This window comes from Oryzias latipes, chromosome 21 (assembly GCF_053564925.1).
Source record: "Oryzias latipes strain Hd-rR chromosome 21, Olatipes_Hd-rR_3.1".
Classification (NCBI taxonomy): domain Eukaryota; kingdom Metazoa; phylum Chordata; class Actinopteri; order Beloniformes; family Adrianichthyidae; genus Oryzias; species Oryzias latipes.
The window spans coordinates 151900-170471 of NC_136257.1; the positions used below are offsets into that span (position 1 = coordinate 151900).

Below are 18572 nucleotides of genomic sequence, written 5' to 3' on the forward strand. Positions count from 1 at the left end.
CTGATACTGCACGGCTCACCTGATCTCTTCAGGGTAGGTCAGGCTGACCGAGTTGGCAAAGGTTGCATTCCAAAAGTGTGTGATGGCGGTGCGCAGGTGCTTGTTCTTGTGAAGAAACAGCACACTCATCAGAGGCGTGAGCTGAGCCAGCAGCTCGCTGTCGTACGCCAGTGTGCAGTGAGTCTGCAGACAACCCAAGATGTCGCCCAGAAGCTTCTCCAGCTGCAGGACAGAAACGTTTACTGCCTTAAAGGCCCCAGGGTCAAATGTGTCATCCCAAAACCACTTTGATGGAGAGCCCACCTTCCCCAGGAGCTGTGCTGTAAACTTGGACGTTTCACTGGATGCTTGCTTGTAGAAGAGCGCCAGAGGTTGGACCAAGGAGGTTAGAGCTACCTTGATGGCGCTGGTGAGGGCCAAGTTGTTAAAGATCACCGATAAGATGGAGAGCAGGGTGGAGCCTATGGCTTCAGAAGACTCCTCCACCACCTCCAGGTAAGTGTGCAGGGTCTGCACCAGCAGAATCTGGAAGCTGGATAAGTTCCCAAGGGCTTTGCTCTGCTTCCGAACCCAGTTTATCGGCGTGTGAGGAGCTGCGAGGAGAAACTGTTAAAACACATGAGCCTCTACAGAAGAAAATGACAGAAAATGTTCTTACACTTGAGCTTCTGCTGGAACTGAGAAGTATATGGAGAGAAATCCACAGACTCCACCATCACGTGGAGGATGCTGGCCATGGCGTTTAATGTTGAAGGAACCTGGATCACAGTGTTCAAATCAGCAGATTGTACATTTCTGAGTTTGGAGCCTCTGAACGATGAAGATCACCTTCAGTGCCTCACTGTCGATGGCTGCTGCCATCTTGGAGCAAAGCTCCTCGCAGCAGATGTTCTCCTCAGCTGTCACCACCAAGGCAGAGCAGCGTGCGAACACCTTGTACAGCTTGGACCACGACGACAGCATTGACTTTTGGGCCGCCTTAACAGAAAGAAATGATCAGAATCCTCTACACAAAACTTTGGATGATGGTAAAGCAGTAAACCAAACCTGAGGGAGCGAGGCTCCGTCCAGGAGGTGCGTGATGGGGAACATCAGAGAAGAATGGATCGCACTGAAGTTGTGCTCCAGAGCGTCACCTTGGTTGACTTCGTTAGACTGATAAGAAGAAAAAAGTCAGAAACTTGTCAAAGCAAAGATTAAAAAAGGCTTTCATCTTAGTCCCATCTTGAAACAAAAGAGAAACAGCTTCTGAATGTGAGGAACAAGAAGAAAGAGCTGCAGCCCCCCCACCTGTGTTATGGCGTCCGTCAGCAGGCTGACCAAGGTGGTCCACAGCCTCCACTGCTGCTCCATCAGCAGAGACGAAGCGCTGCGGCTGATGGCCGCCAGCACAGCCTCTACAAACGCCAGAGCGGAGGTGGGACCGGACAGGCCACAGCTGATCAAAGTCTGGAGGCAGACAAGGAATCTGCAAACACGCGTGGACATGCAGAAACGTTTGAACGTATGCAAACATGCAAGAACATGTGACAACAGGTTAGAACATGTCAGAGAAAAAACACGATGCATAAGTGCTGAGATGCAACTCTGAATTTGTGCTCCGCGTCAAAATGTTCAGCTAAGCTCGCTGATTGCTGCACCAGCTGCTCAAATTACACCAACAAACATGTGGAAATGGGGTAAACTCGCGGGAGTTGTTGCAATGGCAAAATACTGGGGGGGCTAGCTAATTAGAATATAAAAACAAGCTCTCCTGGGAACCCAGGAAGAAAGAAATCAGAGCTTTAAACTGGGAGGATGGACACTTGCTACGGTTTCAAACCTGAGGCCAAAAGCATTTTGCCATCAATTCCCATTCCTTCATGCACACGATGCTCCCCCGCCACCAAAGGAGCCAACCCATAACAACCAGGAGCAGCATGGGATTCAGTGCCTTGCCCAAGGACGCTTCAGCACATAGGCAGATAAGGTGGGAGTTGATCCTCCAACCAGAGGTCTACCTCTGTACCACAGCCATCTGAATGAGGAAGCCATCAGCGAGTGTACAAGAGACCTGCTGAAAAATCCCCAGTCTGCTTCGGGTTCTAGTCACTACAGGCCCTGAACCCTCATTCACCATAAATCACGCCAAAAACAGAAGTGCATCATGGTCCCACAGGTTCAGGTGAGACGTCGACTCAGAGCCGAGTCAGTGTGACTCATCTATAGAAAAGGATTCCGGCTCCAACCCAATGAAGTCGATTCAGTCGCCTTATATCGAGGCATCTGATTGGTCTGTTTATAACTTCAACTACAGAAAAAAAGTCATGAAAAAATGAGGATTTTCAAAAACGTGATAGAAAAAAAGGTATCAGATCTAGAGCGGTTCTTCTGACCAAAAGAATGAGCAACAGCCGTTTATTTCTCTATAGAAGTCAACGGGATTTTGGCTTCTTGGAGCCACTTCCTGTGTGGAACGCCAGGGGGGCGGGGTCACTCAGTCCAGCTCTCATACACAGTCAATGGGTGTGATCAGTTGTTTTCCAGTGCAGTGTTTTTAGCCCATTACAACAGATCAGCAGGCGATGCCCCACCCACCTTTCATCCTCCACGAAGGCGGGAAGACTGCTGCTGTTGAAGACGAGGAGGACGAGGAACAATGCCGGCGTGCCCTGAAGAGGGAAACAGAAGTCAACAACCCTCCCTCTGTGAGACTGACACGCAGCTGGGCAGGAAAGACTGACATTCAAAACGTCCATCTTCCCAACTTGAAAGGAGGTGGAGCCAAGAACTCTGGGAGGGATGTTCTTCACAGTGGCCTCAAGCAGAACCTGAGGAACACGGACCACAGAGTGAAGACCAGGATAGTTTCATTTCTAAGAGCAACCACCTGAAACTCACCAGAAGTCTGTCTGCAGGCAGAGTCTCTGCGATGCTCTGCAGCGCCTGAAGCATGGATGTGAGGACTTCACCGCCTTGACGCTCCTTCTTGCTGCCTGTCCGACAAGCACAGACCTCATCAAGACCGTTCAGGCTCGAGTCAATTCTGCCTCGTATGTGAGAGGAGAGTCATCATCGGAGACACGCCCCTCAGAGTTCTCCTTTCCTCACAGAAACCCAGATGATTTGAGGGCTCAGACTTAAACTGATGAAGATGATGTCAGTGGGTCGAGTAGGAGGAGGATGAAGACTTGCTGAACCTCCTCCCAAGTAATACAATCACGACCCAATGAGATTTCTGTGTGTGGAGCTGCAAGGTTGGACACATGACTGAGAGTCCGCCTACTGAGCAGCAGCCACAGGTCTGAAGACCGTTTCACCTTCATTAACTCAAACCCACCCACAGGTTTTCCTGCAGATGAAACCCACCAACTATAGAGCACCTGCAAAGCAGATGCAGCCTTCAAACTGTATCAGAGGAGGTTCATCTGAACACGGAGCAGGGATCCATGCTTCCTACAGGCCAGTGTCTCATTAGACTGAACAGGTGCAAGAGGGAAAAGGTTCAAATCTGGTCAAAAGAACTTACTAGACTCTATGGTCAAGCTGACAAATCGGACCAGTCTGGTCCAGATGATGGCCAACAGGGACTCTGCAGACAAAAGCAACGCCAGGGTCAAGAGTAGAACCTTGAAGGTAAAGGACAAACCCTGGCAGGGGGTCTGCAAATGCCCCCCCATGTACCAAGGACAAACATTATCAAGAGCTGGAGAACAACCGTGATTCATGGGGGTGTACAGTGGTCCCTCACTAAAGCTCTGTTCACCTTTCGTGGTCTGGCCGTTTCACACTTTTTTATGTGCAATTATGCATGTCTTTTCTTGTGTTGTTTTTTGCGGCACATTGTGCTCTGCGTCCTGATTGGCTGTAGACCATTGTCACTCAGACCTTCCTGATCATCCACTCTCAGACCAACAGATCCATGAACCTCTTTGTTTTCCTAATCTGAGCTGGAATCTGGATCTAAACCGGACGGATGGACCTGAGATCTACTGCTGCCATTTTTGTTGCACTGCTAATGTTAGGTTGGGGGCTGAGGGGCTGTAAGCTAGTGGGAGAGAGGGTAAACAAAATGGCACAGGCTTACTCCCTCCCAACATTTCCGCCACAACTCAGAGGCACATCATGTCAGACACCCCTTGCCCCCCACCCACCCAGCTGGATGTGACGAAGTCTGAGAAACTTCATATCCGGTGGTTATCATTAAACTTGTGTTGCTAAGGACAACCAATAGTTTACGTTTCATGATTAAACTGAAACTAACGTCGATCTGTTCGTCATCCCGAGGCGACCAAAACATAAAATGGTTGCTAAGGAGATAAAAATCAACATTTTGAAAAATGTGTTTTTTAAATTAACTCATGACATGTAGCTCTCACCAATAGAGCAATGTGTTTTTCTGAGTGAGTTGATGATGCCGATCGCTATGCTAGCACTTTTAGCAACAACAGCAAAACTAGCAAAAATCCGATTAATTACCATATGCGGCTTTGACTAGCCTTTGTCAAAGGTGCTCGCTGAAGGGCAGCGGTGCTGTGTAGAGGTGGGCGTGGATGGCGGCTTGCGCCTGCGGGCCACACGACACCGCTTACGGCTTTAATTTTTCTTTATTCACTTGGACAGTCTGATCCTTCATTAATGGAGTTATGTGGGTTTTAATCAGCGGACAAGTTTAAAAGGATTTATGTTAGAGTAACAAGCAAACATATGTTTCCTATGCAACTATAATTGTCACTTTAAAAAGTTATGATAAATAAATGGAGTTATTTAACATTAAGGAATACTTACATTTATTTTTCATTACATTTAGTTACATGTATAAGTTACATCTGGCCCTTTGAGGACAGACACTTTGCTGATGTGGCCCTCAGTACAAATGAGTTGGACCCCCCTGCTGTAGAGGAACCAGAAACTGCAGCCAACAGTAACCCCAATGGGGTGCAGGTGAAGGTTCCACCTCCAGCCCTTTTGCTGTTTAATGTTTGACTTAGTCAAACTGCTAATTTAGCCGAGGCTAAAAACTGTTTTCTCAACCTATAGCAGCAAGGCTGTCCCCCCACCCCCACCATGGCAGATGTCATCATTCAGCAGTACCAGAGCACAAACCTGCAACCATCCAGCAGCAACCAACACAGGAAACTGTTTATACAGTGGAGTTTGCTGGAGCTTCACAGGGAAGCTGGATTTTTCCCAGCGTAAGGAGACTGACAGCAGCTGAAACCCCTAAAGGGGGAGGATCTACCTGGAGCGTCTTTGCCGATGCCGGTGAAGCCAACTGTGATGGTGGAGATGAGCACGGCAGCGTGTTTGCTGAAGGACGAGGCTCCAGTCAGGAGGGAGTGGGTCAGGGGTTCTGAAATGAGAAGGCCCACGTCAGCAACCCCCTCTGACCTCACTGGCATTAATTCCTGGCATGCAGTCATTTTTCCAACCCAGCTCCAGCCCGACTGTCTCACAGTCAAGGCAACCAGCAGCCAGGCTGGGCGGACAGAAAACATCTGAAGAGGTCTAAACAGCATCTTCTAAAGAGAATAGCGGATATTGTTATTCAACAGCTGGACTGTTGGAGCTGAAACTTGCTTTCTTGCAAACATCACTGAAAGACTGAAAACGTTGGACGATTCCTTCTCTGATGGAGTTTCATGTCATGTTTTCCGTTCTCATGAGGGCGGGGCTAAAGGTGAGATTTTGACCTCCAGGCTGTTTCTGTGACCCACCCAGACTCAGGACAAGCTTGTTCTTGGCTGCACATGCAACAACTTCAGGTCCAACCAAGTAATGCAGCAGCATCTCCAGGCCCAGCAGCTGAATGGAGCAGAAAGTGGAGGCGGCCTGCATGCTGGGGCCCAGGCTCATCCGGGGGGTGCTGGACAAGCTGATGAAGGTGGAATTTCCTGACAAAGACAGAAAAGACTTCAAAGTTCCACATTCAGAGCATTTCTGAGGGCTTGCGTTTACATTCACACGCTGAAAACCAATGAGGCCAAGGGGCCCTGGGGTGAAGGTGGAGCTCCACAGGTACTCTTGGACCTAAACTGCTTTTTAGCAGCTACTGCTTTAGGTTAAATATATATGTGTCTCTTGGAACAGATTAACATTTTCACCCATTCTGGCCCAAACCCTTGGCTTTCTTACTTTTAGTGGTTTTATGTTCATGAACAACAGATAAAGACTTAAAAGCCAAAACTGCTTTTTGGGCTCAGGTGGTCAGCAGGTCAGCCAATGATCAAAGGTCAGCGGTTCGCTGACCCCAGTCATCTTGTGTCCTTGGGCAAGACACTTCACCCTCCCTGCCTCCAGTGTGGCTCCACTGGTGTGTGGATGTGCATGAATGTCCTGTTGCTGGTCAGAGGGGCCGTAGGCGCGTACAGCCACGCCTCCGTCCGTCTGCCCCAGGACAGCGGTGGTGCATCAGTAGTTACCACCGCCATGAATGAATGAGTAACAGACACATTGGAATAACTTTAAGCGTCTGGAAAAGCAGATAAATGCAATCCATGATTATTATTAAATTCGTCAAGTGTTGTATTTTTGATCAGGTCTCACAGAGATCACCCAATAGCTCATAAGGCTCTCTGCTCTGAACTTTTAGTAAATTCCTTCTGATTTTACATTTGTTTGCTTCAGAAAAACTACTTAGAATGAAGGATTTGCTTTGGCAGAAAACATTTGCAGAATTTCCTTAAAATTGTAATAATTTGGGCTTTTTTATCCAAAAATGGGCTTTTCCAGTTTTAGAGGTGACATTCAAATGTATTCACATTTCAATTCAGCTTTCAACAATTACATTTAATTTCCCCTCAATCACTACTTGCTTTTGTTTTGATGCTTTTAAAAAGAAAAATGTATATATTCTTGAGCTGAGTACAGCCTTGACACTTGGACCAATGCAGTGGTTGACCGGTACGGGTGTTGCAGGTTTTTCAGTCGTCTGGGTCCATGGAGGCTCGTAGAGAGGAGCAGCGGCATCTTGCGGTTCCCTTAAGGGATGTCGTGAAAGTGGATCGTACCATTGTTGTGCGTGTGGCAAGTGTATTGTGGCGTATTCGTAATGTAAATTAGGCGTACACATGGCGTACGGGTAACACTGTTGAGTACTGGCTCCTTCCTGACCGTGTGCAAATACTGCATGCATGGAGTGTGCACGTGATGCAGTACCAAGTCCACCCAAACTACACTCCGTCTAGTTTCCTCATTTCTAACAGTCAGGGTGCACGCAAAGAGCAAAACGTATCACGTGACCAACACTAACGGGGTCCTTGGTGGGGGTTGAAAATCCATAGGGCACGCGTGCGTCTCACCTCCTTCCCCTTTACGTGTTGTGTTGAATAGACCTGTCACAGCATAAATATCATCTCTCAAAGGGTTCTCTAAGGGTCCACACAGCCTTGATGCTTTGTGCTGTATGGCCCGTGTCCGTCCGTAAGCACAGCTAGGACTAAGGCTTCAGCACAGGGTCGACAGACCCAGACCTCCAGGCCGGCCTCCTGCTGGTTTTCCAGAAATCCTGCCTCATCTGTAGCAGATTACCTGATCGGGTGTGTTTAGCCAATGAGGAGCTTCAATAGCAGGTTGGCTGGAGAACATGCAGGAAAGCGGGCCTGAGGCCGGGATTCTGACACCTCTGCTTTAGCCTCTGTCATCTGACTGCCTTTTACGCTGTAAGATTCTCTGTTTGCTTCAGAGGCAGAGATCACGTTTTTAAAGAAAGCAACTGTCAAATGCTCAAAAGGTACTTCAGCATTCAAACGTTACCGTGTCTCACAGACGAGCCTCATAACCGGCGAGGGGGGAGCCAGGACCAATATCACGCTCGCTTCACTGGCTGCCTGTGTCTTTTAGAATCACTTTTCAGATTTTACTGGTTTTTAAAAGGCCTGGCACCTCAGTATCTTTCGGAGGGTTTACATTGTTATCGTCCACGTCGAGCCTTAAGATCTGAAGATCAAATGCTTTCAACGGTTCCAGGACTCGACCTGTGACTCGGGGAGACGGAGCCTTTTCAGTTGCAGCTCTGGAATGCCTTCTCCTTTTCTGTGAGGTCTGCCAAAGCCGGCAGGGATTTTAACACTTTGAAAAACTCGTCTTTTTCTCAAGCTTTTAACTGCTGTGAGCGGATCTAGTGGGCCAGTTTGTTAATTTAGTTAATTGTATAGTTTCTTTATTGATTGCGTTGTTCAGTGATTTTATTTACATTTGATTTTATGTTCAGCACTTTGGTTGCCTCTGCTTTAGAAGTGCTCTATGAATAATACATTGATAGATTGATTGACCCTACCAGACTTGGGTGTGCCAGGAACAGAAGGTCCATTCTGGCCTGAACTTCGAGATGGAGTGCCAGGGACCGAGGAGCCGGTGGATCCAAACGTGGATTGGAGCAGAGGCACCGACACCTGTGGGGTAAAACACACCCCATCAGACTAGGGCTGTAGCATCCGCTTTCCCCCATTTGGCTCAGTGGTGGAACGTACAGTTTGGTTTTAAACCGAGGATTGTGGCATCACTAGCAGACACCTGGTTTTTAAAAAAGCAAGAGTTCTGTTTTCACATAGAGTGGCACATAATGGAGAGGCAGATGGACATTCATGTTTCCTGAAGGTTTGGAGAAGCGGTCCAGATTCTTCAAAGACTCTTCTTTGTTCCGACTACTCTCACCGTGTTGACCTGCAGTTGCCATCTTCTTCTGCATGAGTGAAGGAAGGTTGTTTTAAAGTCCAGGACCTCCACCAGTCTGTCCATCCTCCGAGGAAGATCAAGCTAATGAGGAGGAGGATGGCTAAAAGCATGCAGGTCTGATTTTAACCCTTTAACACCAGGGATGTCTCCTAAACAACACGCGCTCTTTAACATGCCATCAACGTGAATCAGCAGAGAAAAACAGCTTTTCATACATTTGTGTTTTCCTTCATGGCCAGAGGACATGACTTTACTGTTAAAACAAACGACTAAAGTGTTGCACAACCGCGCTAAGCTGCTTTCTCTGCTTCAGAATCCACTGGACTCGCCTTATTTGCTTAAGTGGTTGAAGCGTTAAAGCTCAGATGTTAAAGGGTTAAAGCAACCAAAGGAGCTGCTTCTGCTTTCAGGTTGAGTTTTTTTTTCTGAGAATTAATCTGATCATCACCTGAACTGAATACAGTGACCAAAGCAGCCCACCTGGTCAAAGTGGGACGACAGGTTGGGTCCAAGCTGCACCACCAGGTACCACCAGACCTCCACCTTAGTGAGCAGCAGAGCTTCGGTCCTCACATGGATGGACAGGAGCGGCTGCAGCAGCAGCTTCATGCGCTTGGAGCTGCACAGGATCTCTGGAAGGATTCCAACTGGACAGTCATACAACCTGATAGCAGTTTGGCAGACCCTTCTCTGCCCACTGAGCTCACCTGGATTCAGGGCAAAGTTATCAATGAGGCTTTTCCACGCTATGAAGGCGATCTTCTTGACGGTGGGGGAGGAGCTCCGGAACCCCAGTTCCTCCAGATGCAGTAGAGAGTTGATGAATGGGCCACCTCTGTGCAGCAGCTGCACAGAAAGAACGTCCCTCTGCATCAGCGTTCTGCAGTCCAGTTGAAGAGACCCTTCCATAACTGATAGTGTGGCCCCCGTCCATCCCCCGATAGTGTGGCCCCCGTCCATCCTCCCGATAGCGTGGCCCCCGTCCTCCCCCGATAGCGTGGCCCCCGTCCTCCCCCGATAGCGTGGCCCCCGTCCATCCCCCGATAGTGTGGCCCCCGTCCATCCCCCGATAGTGTGGCCCCCATCCATCCCCCGATAGTGTGGCCCCCATCCTCCCGCCGATAGTGTGGCCCCCATCCTCCCGCCGATAGTGTGGCCCCCATCCTCCCGCCGATAGTGTGGCCCCCATCCATCCCCCGATAGTGTGGCCCCCATCCTCCCCCGATAGTGTGGCCCCCATCCTCCCGCCGATAGTGTGGCCCCCGTCCATCCCCCGATAGTGTGGCCCCCGTCCATCCCCCGATAGTGTGGCCCCCGTCCTCCCCCGATAGTGTGGCCCCCGTCCTCCCCCGATAGTGTGGCCCCCGTCCTCCCCCGATAGTGTGGCCCCCGTCCTCCCCCGACAGTGTGGCCCCCGTCCATCCCCCGACAGTGTGGCCCCCATCCTCCCGCCGATAGTGTGGCCCCCGTCCATCCCCCGATAGTGTGGCCCCCGTCCTCCCCCGATAGTGTGGCCCCCGTCCTCCCCCGATAGTGTGGCCCCCATCCATCCCAGATAGTGTGGCCCCCGTCCTCCCCCGATAGTGTGGCCCCCATCCATCCCAGATAGTGTGGCCCCCATCCTCCCCCGATAGTGTGGCCCCCATCCTCCCCCGATAGTGTGGCCCCCATCCTCCCCCGATAGTGTGGCCCCCATCCTCCCCCGATAGTGTGGCCCCCATCCATCCCAGATAGTGTGGCCCCCATCCTCCCCCGATAGTGTGGCCCCCATCCATCCCTGATAGTGTGGCCCCCATCCATCCCCCGATAGTGTGGCCCCCATCCTCCCCTGATAGTGTGGCCCCCATCCTCCCCCGATAGTGTGGCCCCCATCCTCCCCTGATAGTGTGGCCCCCATCCTCCCCCGATAGTGTGGCCCCCATCCATCCCAGATAGTGTGGCCCCCATCCTCCCCCGATAGTGTGGCCCCCATCCTCCCCTGATAGTGTGGCCCCCATCCTCCCCCGATAGTGTGGCCCCCATCCTCCCCCGATAGTGTGGCCCCCATCCTCCCCCGATAGTGTGGCCCCCATCCATCCCAGATAGTGTGGCCCCCATCCTCCCCCGATAGTGTGGCCCCCATCCATCCCTGATAGTGTGGCCCCCATCCTCCCCCGATAGTGTGGCCCCCATCCTCCCCTGATAGTGTGGCCCCCATCCTCCCCCGATAGTGTGGCCCCCATCCTCCCCCGATAGTGTGGCCCCCATCCTCCCTGATAGTGTGGCCCCCATCCTCCCTGACTTCAACCCTTTGGAGAACCTTTGGAGCATCCTGAAGCCAAATATTGTTGAGGGTGGGGGGCAGTCCACAGTTCAAGTACTGTTCTCTTTAGCAGGTTTGTTCAAATATGTTTAATATTTACTTAGTTACTTAGGTTAGTTACTGTCATTTGCATTGAGGATTTAGGAAAACAGCGTCTGCAGAGTCATTGGGATGGCGCTGTAGGTCTGGACAGAAGCAGCTTGTTCTGCTGGGAGAACTCTGGGACTGACTAGAGCCAAACGAATGGGATCGCTGATTATTGTTTGCTTTACAGCTGGGGCTTTCAGGGGAGGGGCCTGCCTGTACTACCTTCATTTACAAGTTGTTCCCACTTCTTGTTGTGAGCGTTTTATCACTCATCCAATGATGTCATTTCCTCTCTGGTTCACCCTGTGGTGAGCAAACACACACGGACACACATGCACACACGGAGACTGCCGCACGGATGGACGGACGGCGAACACAGCATCAGAGATGGGGAGGGGCACGGCAATAACTAAAACAGATTACTGCAACCATTCAGTGCGGCGCTCTAACCTGCAGCTATTTCAGTCTAGGGTTGTGCCGATGGTGATGGCTGTAGTGTTTGAAATACAGGAAGAGGAAATGAGTTCCACTGAGAGGATACATACGTAGATACCTGGCAGCTCCGTAATATACGAGATGATCTTCTAAACGTGCTTTTATTAATGTTACCGTTATTATGAAGCGCCTGTTCACTCATCATTTTAATTTTGATCAGTGCTTTTTCTGTTGAAGAACGGAGCTGGAAGAAGGCAGGGCTAGGAGAGGCTAACACACGCTAACAACACGCTAACAACAACATTAGCCTTCTATGAACATAATCCATGCAGGAAATGCTGCAATCTGCATCCTGGCTGAATGTAAATATGTGGGAATAACATCAGCCTTTACTTTCTCGGGACACGACTGGAAACACAAATCCATGTGATTGTTTGAACGGTTTCTAAGGACTGAGCCACATTTCTGCTTTGAACAGCTCACACACCGCCCCAAAGCCGCTGAGTGAGCTGGAAGTCCGAGCTCTGCCCGGAGACACGGTTCTCCTGAGTCCGGCAGACCAAAGTCTCCCACACATAGCGCACACGTAACAAAGCATCCTCCCTTCCCGTCCGTCGGCTGATCTCAGAGACACGGTCCACCGGTCCACTTGACTAATCAGGTGCAGGAGCGACTTCTTCTTTTCCATTTTATTAAAGTTACTTCCCTCAGTTTATAATGGATCGTCGCGGATGAGTCATTAGTAGGGAAATAAAAGAAATAAAGTAATAAATTAAAATAACGAATAATAATTATATAATAACGAAAAATTAAAAATACCCCCCCCCCCCCCCCCCCATTTCAGATCAATGAGGACATGAAAGCATCAGATTTCAACATAGAGGGTCATGAAACCAGATCTATCTGCTGGACTCCTGAAATGACCAAATACGTCCATAAACCTGAGCCTTCCTTACTAAAGACCAGGAAAAGCTTTGATGAAGGCAAAGTTCACACGCTGAAAACAGACCTTACCTTTCCCAGCAGCTTCACAAACAAAGGCCAGAGCTTCAGGACGTTGGTCTCATTTTTGGACATGAAAAGCTTCTGAAGTTCTGGAATCAATTTCTGTGACGACAAATCAAAAAAACAAAAAGACAAACGGTTAACCCCTTCATGCTCGGCCCCATTTCCACTTATAAATATACTCTTCAGTGCGTTTTCATTCAAGGTGAAGCTAAATTAAATGGAGTCTTGTTTTTAACCACACATTCCCAACATTCCACGAGAAAGGGTTAACCAGGAAAACTCAATCGCCACCTTTTCATGCTTTCTGGCCATTTTTGGGAGCAGCAACGGTCCCATTACATCAGATTGAGAAGATCACGTTTGACCTTCCTAAACGCTTAGGAAGGTCAGACGACAGACCAGGAATGTTTGAGATTCTTGAGGTCAAACGTTAACACACAGCCACGTCTACAACTTTTACTCTAATGCAGACAGTAGACTTCATCTGATACATCCCAGCCATATATTTGACATGGATTTATAGAATATTTATATAACCTTCTAGACAGGATGTTTACTTTGTGGTAAGAACTAGTGTTAGCAGTTAACCCTCCTATGGAAGTCCCCCCAACAGTGGACCGATCCATTGTTCTGAAACACCCTCTGCTTTCATGTTCTGGGTCTCTAAGGTGAGAACTTATCTACAAGCCAAAAGAGACTGGAAGAGTTTGGAAGGTTTCTCTTCCAAACCTTTCATTTCATTGATCCATTTCCTGTTGCAATGGAGGCAAAGCGGTGGTCACATGACATCTTCGGAGCTCAGGACTTACCGAGGCCATGATGGGCTCGATGGCAGCAGCCACCTCCACCTGTTTGGTCAGCAGCAGAGGCAGGCCCAGCTCCATGGCAGCAGCCGCTCGAAGACGAACCTTGGAGGCCGAGTGCACCACCAGCGGTATGACCAGTTTTGCCCACTTCACCGCCCCCTCCGCCATCTGGGATGGAACTTGCTCCAGCATCCTACAAAGAGCAGGGACAAGACTGGATCACACACCACGGCTGCAACAGTCCCTTCAGTGGTGCAGAAGTAGAGCTGTCAATCACTGATGGGAAGACTGCCGGTTCAATTCCCTGTGCTGCATTAAGAGACCGTGCATCCGACCGTCTGCGCCAAGTCGGATGCTTTTTCAGCCTCAGCTCTCCTCATCATGCCATGTTCTCTCAACCGATTCGACCTGATGCTTCGCGTGGAAGCGGCCGCGTTTTCTCGTCTCAGATGTAAGCAACCTTCATCTAGACCGAGCTGTAAATGCTTTTACTTGATGATGACGTTGAGGACTTCGTGCTCTATCACCACAGACTGGATGTTGGGGCGGTTCCACACGCTCTCCAGGGAACTCAGCACCATGGGCACCTGACAGCAGAAAAACCGGCATTGGTGACACTCCTCCACCTCTGCGTCTCCTCTGTGAACAGCAGCTCACGTTTTTGCCGACCACATCCGCAGGAAAGCTCTGTTTGGAGATGACCCATAATGCTCTGCTGCAGGTGTTTTTATGCGTCGAGTTGGTGATCAAGGAGCAAAGAGCTGACAGGATTTCTTCGGCAAAAACGTCTGGAAACAGCCAGAGAAAAATGAATCGAGCTGAGCAGCAGCAAGACGGCAGCAAAAGCAGAGGAGGCGTGGATGCGGTCACGCACCAGAGACACACACGGCCACCTGGGAGTAGAACATGCAGAAGCCCAGGGCCTGCAGGGCGGCCTGGCTCAGCTCCACGCTTTCACTGTGAACGTGAACCTGGGACACACTCAGGGGTCAGACACAGAAATGCCACAGATGCCGGAGGTCCTGTTCAACGCAGCCTCACCTGAAGAACTTTACCCAAACGAGGAAAGTGCTTCTCAACTGCAGGGAGGAAGTGGCGGCCGTCGTCTCCGCTCAGCCGACTGCAAGCACAAGACCCTGTTAGAACCCCCGGTCTAGACCGTCTCCTGTTCAGAGCCAGGCGGGCCACTCACTTGGCTATGGTGAGGTAGGCGTCTATCTGCTCCGACTGTCCTGCAGCATCGTCCTCCAGGGTCTCCATTAATGTGAGGAAGCTGGAAGTGCTGGGGGGTCCTGCAGCTGCCATCATTATTGCTCACTGCCCTCCTCTGTTAAAGAGAAAAAAAAAGTGGGAGGAGTCACAAAACCCATTAGATGGAAGCTGCAGTTGGCATAAAGACGGGCAGCACAAAACCAAATATCAGCTCAGAATTACACAACATTCATACAGGACTCAGCATAAATGAGTAAACCCCACTACATTTGTCAGAAAAACTTCAGTGTTTCAGAATCAACATTTTCTGTGAAATACCAAACACACCTACAAAGGTGCAAAAAACCTGTGCCTTTGCACACAAAAAGTGATTTTCCTGCAAGTTAATTCAAGCCCATGATGCCAAAATGAGTAAATCCCAGTCACAGTCATAGGAGAAAAGCCAAACTGAAGACTACAAAATCCCAATGAACAGACATTCAACCTCAGGTGAGTCTAATGATTCATGGAAGAGGTGTCCAGCACAGGTGACTAGAAAAGGACATTTCTTAACAGCCCGTCCCATTTAATGCTGTCAGCAATGGCTCCCTATGGAAAAGAAACGTCACCAAATCTGAGAAAGGAAATCAATGATATGCACAAAAAAGGTGAAGGCTACAAGAATATTAGCAAAGCTTTTCATAGCAGACAAAATACTAAAGCAAAAGTGATCCAAATATTTAAGAAAGATGGAAGAGCAACCGTCTTACAGAGACGTCCAGGCCGTCCAAAGAAGATAACATCTGGACAGAAGCGTCTTCTGATGAGAAGGGTTGGAGAAAAATAAATAAATAATCGCTGCGCAGGTTCACTGCAGTTAGCTAAAGCAATAGCACGCCAAACTGGAGGGACCGTTTCCATTAACGCCATACGGCGCACACTGCAGAGGAACGACACGCATGGTTATCGTCCATTAGGACGCCTTTCCTAAAGACCATGCATGAAAAAGCACGGCTAGAATCTGCTAGGGGCCCCGCTGATGAAGATGAAGACCACTGGGACTCAATATTCTGGAGTGATGAGACAAAGATCACCGTTTGTGGAACTAATGGTTTTAAGACTTTATGGTGTCGCAAAGGTGAGGATTTCAAAGACAAATGAATGGTTCCTACAGTGAAACACGGTGGTGGTAGTGTCCTGATGTGGGCTGCATGAGTGCTGCTGGTGTGGGGGGGGGCTGCATTTCACTGAAAGGACCATGAACTCAACAATGTACAGCCCTATACTAAGGGAGAAGATGCTGCATCACTTCATGCACTTGGTCGTCAAGCACTTTTCCAACACGACAATGATCCAAAACTTCTAAAGATGCTGCTGCATTTCTGAAGAACAGGATGAAGGTGATCGAATGACAAGTATCTCCTGATCTGAACCCAATCCAACACCTGTGGGGAATTCTGAAGAACAAGTGGAGCATCAGTCTCCATCCAGGCTCTAAAAGAGATTCTTCTTGAAGAATGGACAAAGACAGATGTTCCAATGTGACGCCAACTTGTTCATTCCACGCCTAGAAGACTTGGCGCTGTCCTTAAAAACCACGGAGCTCATTCAAAACACTAGATGTAGTAGTTTCTGTTGCAGAGTTTTCGTTTTTACTTTAACCAATTGAAGTAAAACTGCAGATGTGATCCAAGTTAGTTAACCTTAATTTCATGTTATGGATTTAAAGAAGTGTTCAATAAAACTCAACCTTGTGGAAAGTTTAGACATTTTCTTTTATTCATTAAGCTAGTAATTAAATTAGTACTTTTTAAAGGGGGTGTACTCATTTATGCTGAGTACTCTACATGTTTACTGTATTTAAGAGAATGCAGCTGAGATCAGACAATCCTCCAAAAAGCAGGCACCTCCTCTGCAGCCTCTGAGTCTAAGGTTTTCAGGTTTGTGCGAAACACGAAGACATTTACAGAAACAAAAGCAGGACGGCTTCAACGCAACAAGAAAAAAGTCCTGGTTTGACAGGAGTCCAGAGAGAGAAAGATCAGGCAGAACAAGGGGAAAGGAAAAAGACATGAAGTAAAGTAACTTCTTGATAATAAATCTAACTCTGTAATGTCATTTCTCATCGCATGTGAAATCCCCTTTTCAGCAGGTTTCTGTACCTTTCCCTGCTCTGCATAAAACAGGACCTGGTGTTCCAAAAGGTCCAATTCAACGCCGTAAAGCAGAGCCAACAGCAGAACGAGCAGAAAGTCACAGTGAGAGAGCATTCCCAAAAACAAAGCTGCCTGGGAATTCTTTTAGGAAACTCCTATTTCCATTATCATTTCCTACAATAGTCGGAGAAAAATCCAGAAAAACAACTAAAGACAGGAGCAGGGTCTTCATCTGCTCTGGTTCCTCACATGGCAGTTCCAGAAGAGAACCAAAGACTGAAGTGGACCAAACCACCTGCCAAAGCAGGTGGTTCCATAAGCTGATCATTTGGGGGCCCTTTGGCCTACATGAGCTCTGAGCAGGACAGAAACAGCACCTCTTACACCTCTGACCATCTTCTCTGAAGAAGCTCCTCACTGCACCTCCTCCATCCACAAGACCTTTCCAAACGTCGTCATGGTTCCTGCTCCTTCAGAGTCAAGCTATGGCGTTTTTCCCTCCAAAAAAACTGAAGTTGGAATGCACCAACACTGAATTGAATCACACCAGAGTTGTGACTTACACTGATGTTAACACCTGCAGCAGTCAACCATGATAGAAGAACCGATTTGCTGAAATACATGGTAGCATTTGAAGCCCTTAGAAATAGGAATGCACATGGTTACGCACAGAAAATGAGGTGATTGGAGTCGGCACGTGTGAAGATAGACGATAAATGGTTTGCCCTGTCATTTGTTGTTTTACCGTCCTGATTGACATTTGAGGAGTGGGGGTGCCTTCCAGATATCCAATCCCTACACGTGACTGATACCTGGTTCAGGTGTGTCAGTCCATGCCAGAGCGGTATGTTGGAAACATGCAGGAGTGCGGTCGTCAGGGCCTGGAGTCGTCCATCCCTGATCTAGAATATGACCTGTTCTGTGCAAATAAACTGCAGCAAACCAGAACCCAAAGGTCCGTTCAAATGTTTGCAGGACACCGGAGTCAGAACACCGGGCCTGGAGGGCCGAGTTCTGACCCCTGTGGATCTGGTCTTAGTTCAGTTAAAGTCCTGTTGCTCAGCAGCTGATTGGCGTTATTCTGCTTCAGGCTCCACCCACTTTTTCTAACCCGTTATTTATTTCCATCCCTGGACAGATGAAGGGGAGTTTCGGGCTCCGGTTCTGGTTCTGTGTGGTTCCAGGTCCCTGCATCAGAGGAGGCCGGTCCTCCGGTCCTGACCTGTCTGCGGACGTAAACATCAGTCTGACCCGAGCTCCAACAGCAGCGGTGTTCCGACGTCAGGTTCGGGATTCGGGCAGCAGAACCTTAAGTCTGAGTCCACATGAACAACGCGGGAGCCACCCGCTAACTCGCCACAACTAGTCCTGACCAGGTTAACAGACTAAATAACGAACTAACAACGTTTAGGAAGCCTCCCGGACACACAGCAGGCGGAGAGCGGACAGAACCCCGCTACAAACCACCGACCGAACCCAACAACACGGGCCACCGGGAACCAGCCGCTGAGCTCCTCACCCGGACTGGGCCACCGGGAGACACGCGCCTCGGTGGGGCTGCCTGCTACCGCCTCCTCCTTCCGCGGGGCTCGACTGGTACCGGCGGGAACGCTCCTGCGGTTCTGGTTCCGTCTGGAGCTGAAGCCGCGGCGCTTTACCCCGCGAAATCTGCTGGCGCCAAAGGAGCACGCCGACGTAAGAAATGAACTCTAACCCCTGACGTCACACGGACACGCCCACTTTACCTTTTAGAGAAAAGCACAGACTAAAAACAGTCAACAGTTTTTAGTCTGTGGGGAAAACCGACGAAGTAAAACAAGAATGAAATTAAAATAAACAAAATTTATTTTTCCATATTTTAAGTATCTGTAATAAATTACTTCCGGGTCATGTGACCATTGACTGTTGTGACGTGTGGTCAGTGTTTTGCTG

The 18572-nt window shown here is 49.2% G+C and overlaps 1 protein-coding gene across 3 annotated transcripts in view; it reads right to left on the reverse strand.

The window, feature by feature from the left end:
- Window positions 1-18364, reverse strand: part of rif1 (replication timing regulatory factor 1) — a 30363-nt gene extending 11999 nt beyond the window's left edge. For 2 of the 3 annotated variants that reach the window (XM_023950615.2, XM_023950614.2), the window contains exons 1-23: window positions 18160-18364; window positions 14486-14620; window positions 14335-14413; window positions 14168-14264; window positions 13951-14081; window positions 13786-13880; window positions 13297-13486; window positions 12494-12586; window positions 9363-9501; window positions 9136-9287; window positions 8258-8372; window positions 5697-5873; window positions 5222-5332; window positions 3509-3571; window positions 2881-2975; window positions 2724-2810; window positions 2578-2651; window positions 1291-1468; window positions 1048-1155; window positions 829-978; window positions 659-758; window positions 304-593; window positions 20-222 (exon numbers count right to left, since the gene is read on the reverse strand). In XM_023950615.2, coding sequence (XP_023806383.1) covers window positions 20-222; window positions 304-593; window positions 659-758; window positions 829-978; window positions 1048-1155; window positions 1291-1468; window positions 2578-2651; window positions 2724-2810; window positions 2881-2975; window positions 3509-3571; window positions 5222-5332; window positions 5697-5873; window positions 8258-8372; window positions 9136-9287; window positions 9363-9501; window positions 12494-12586; window positions 13297-13486; window positions 13786-13880; window positions 13951-14081; window positions 14168-14264; window positions 14335-14413; window positions 14486-14601 — 2843 coding nt within the window. In that variant the 5' untranslated portion in view covers window positions 14602-14620; window positions 18160-18364. The remainder of the gene's footprint in view (window positions 1-19; window positions 223-303; window positions 594-658; window positions 759-828; window positions 979-1047; window positions 1156-1290; window positions 1469-2577; window positions 2652-2723; window positions 2811-2880; window positions 2976-3508; window positions 3572-5221; window positions 5333-5696; window positions 5874-8257; window positions 8373-9135; window positions 9288-9362; window positions 9502-12493; window positions 12587-13296; window positions 13487-13785; window positions 13881-13950; window positions 14082-14167; window positions 14265-14334; window positions 14414-14485; window positions 14621-18159) is intronic. The other variant, XM_078939821.1, reaches the window with a different exon arrangement.
- Window positions 18365-18572: the final 208 nt, after the last annotated feature.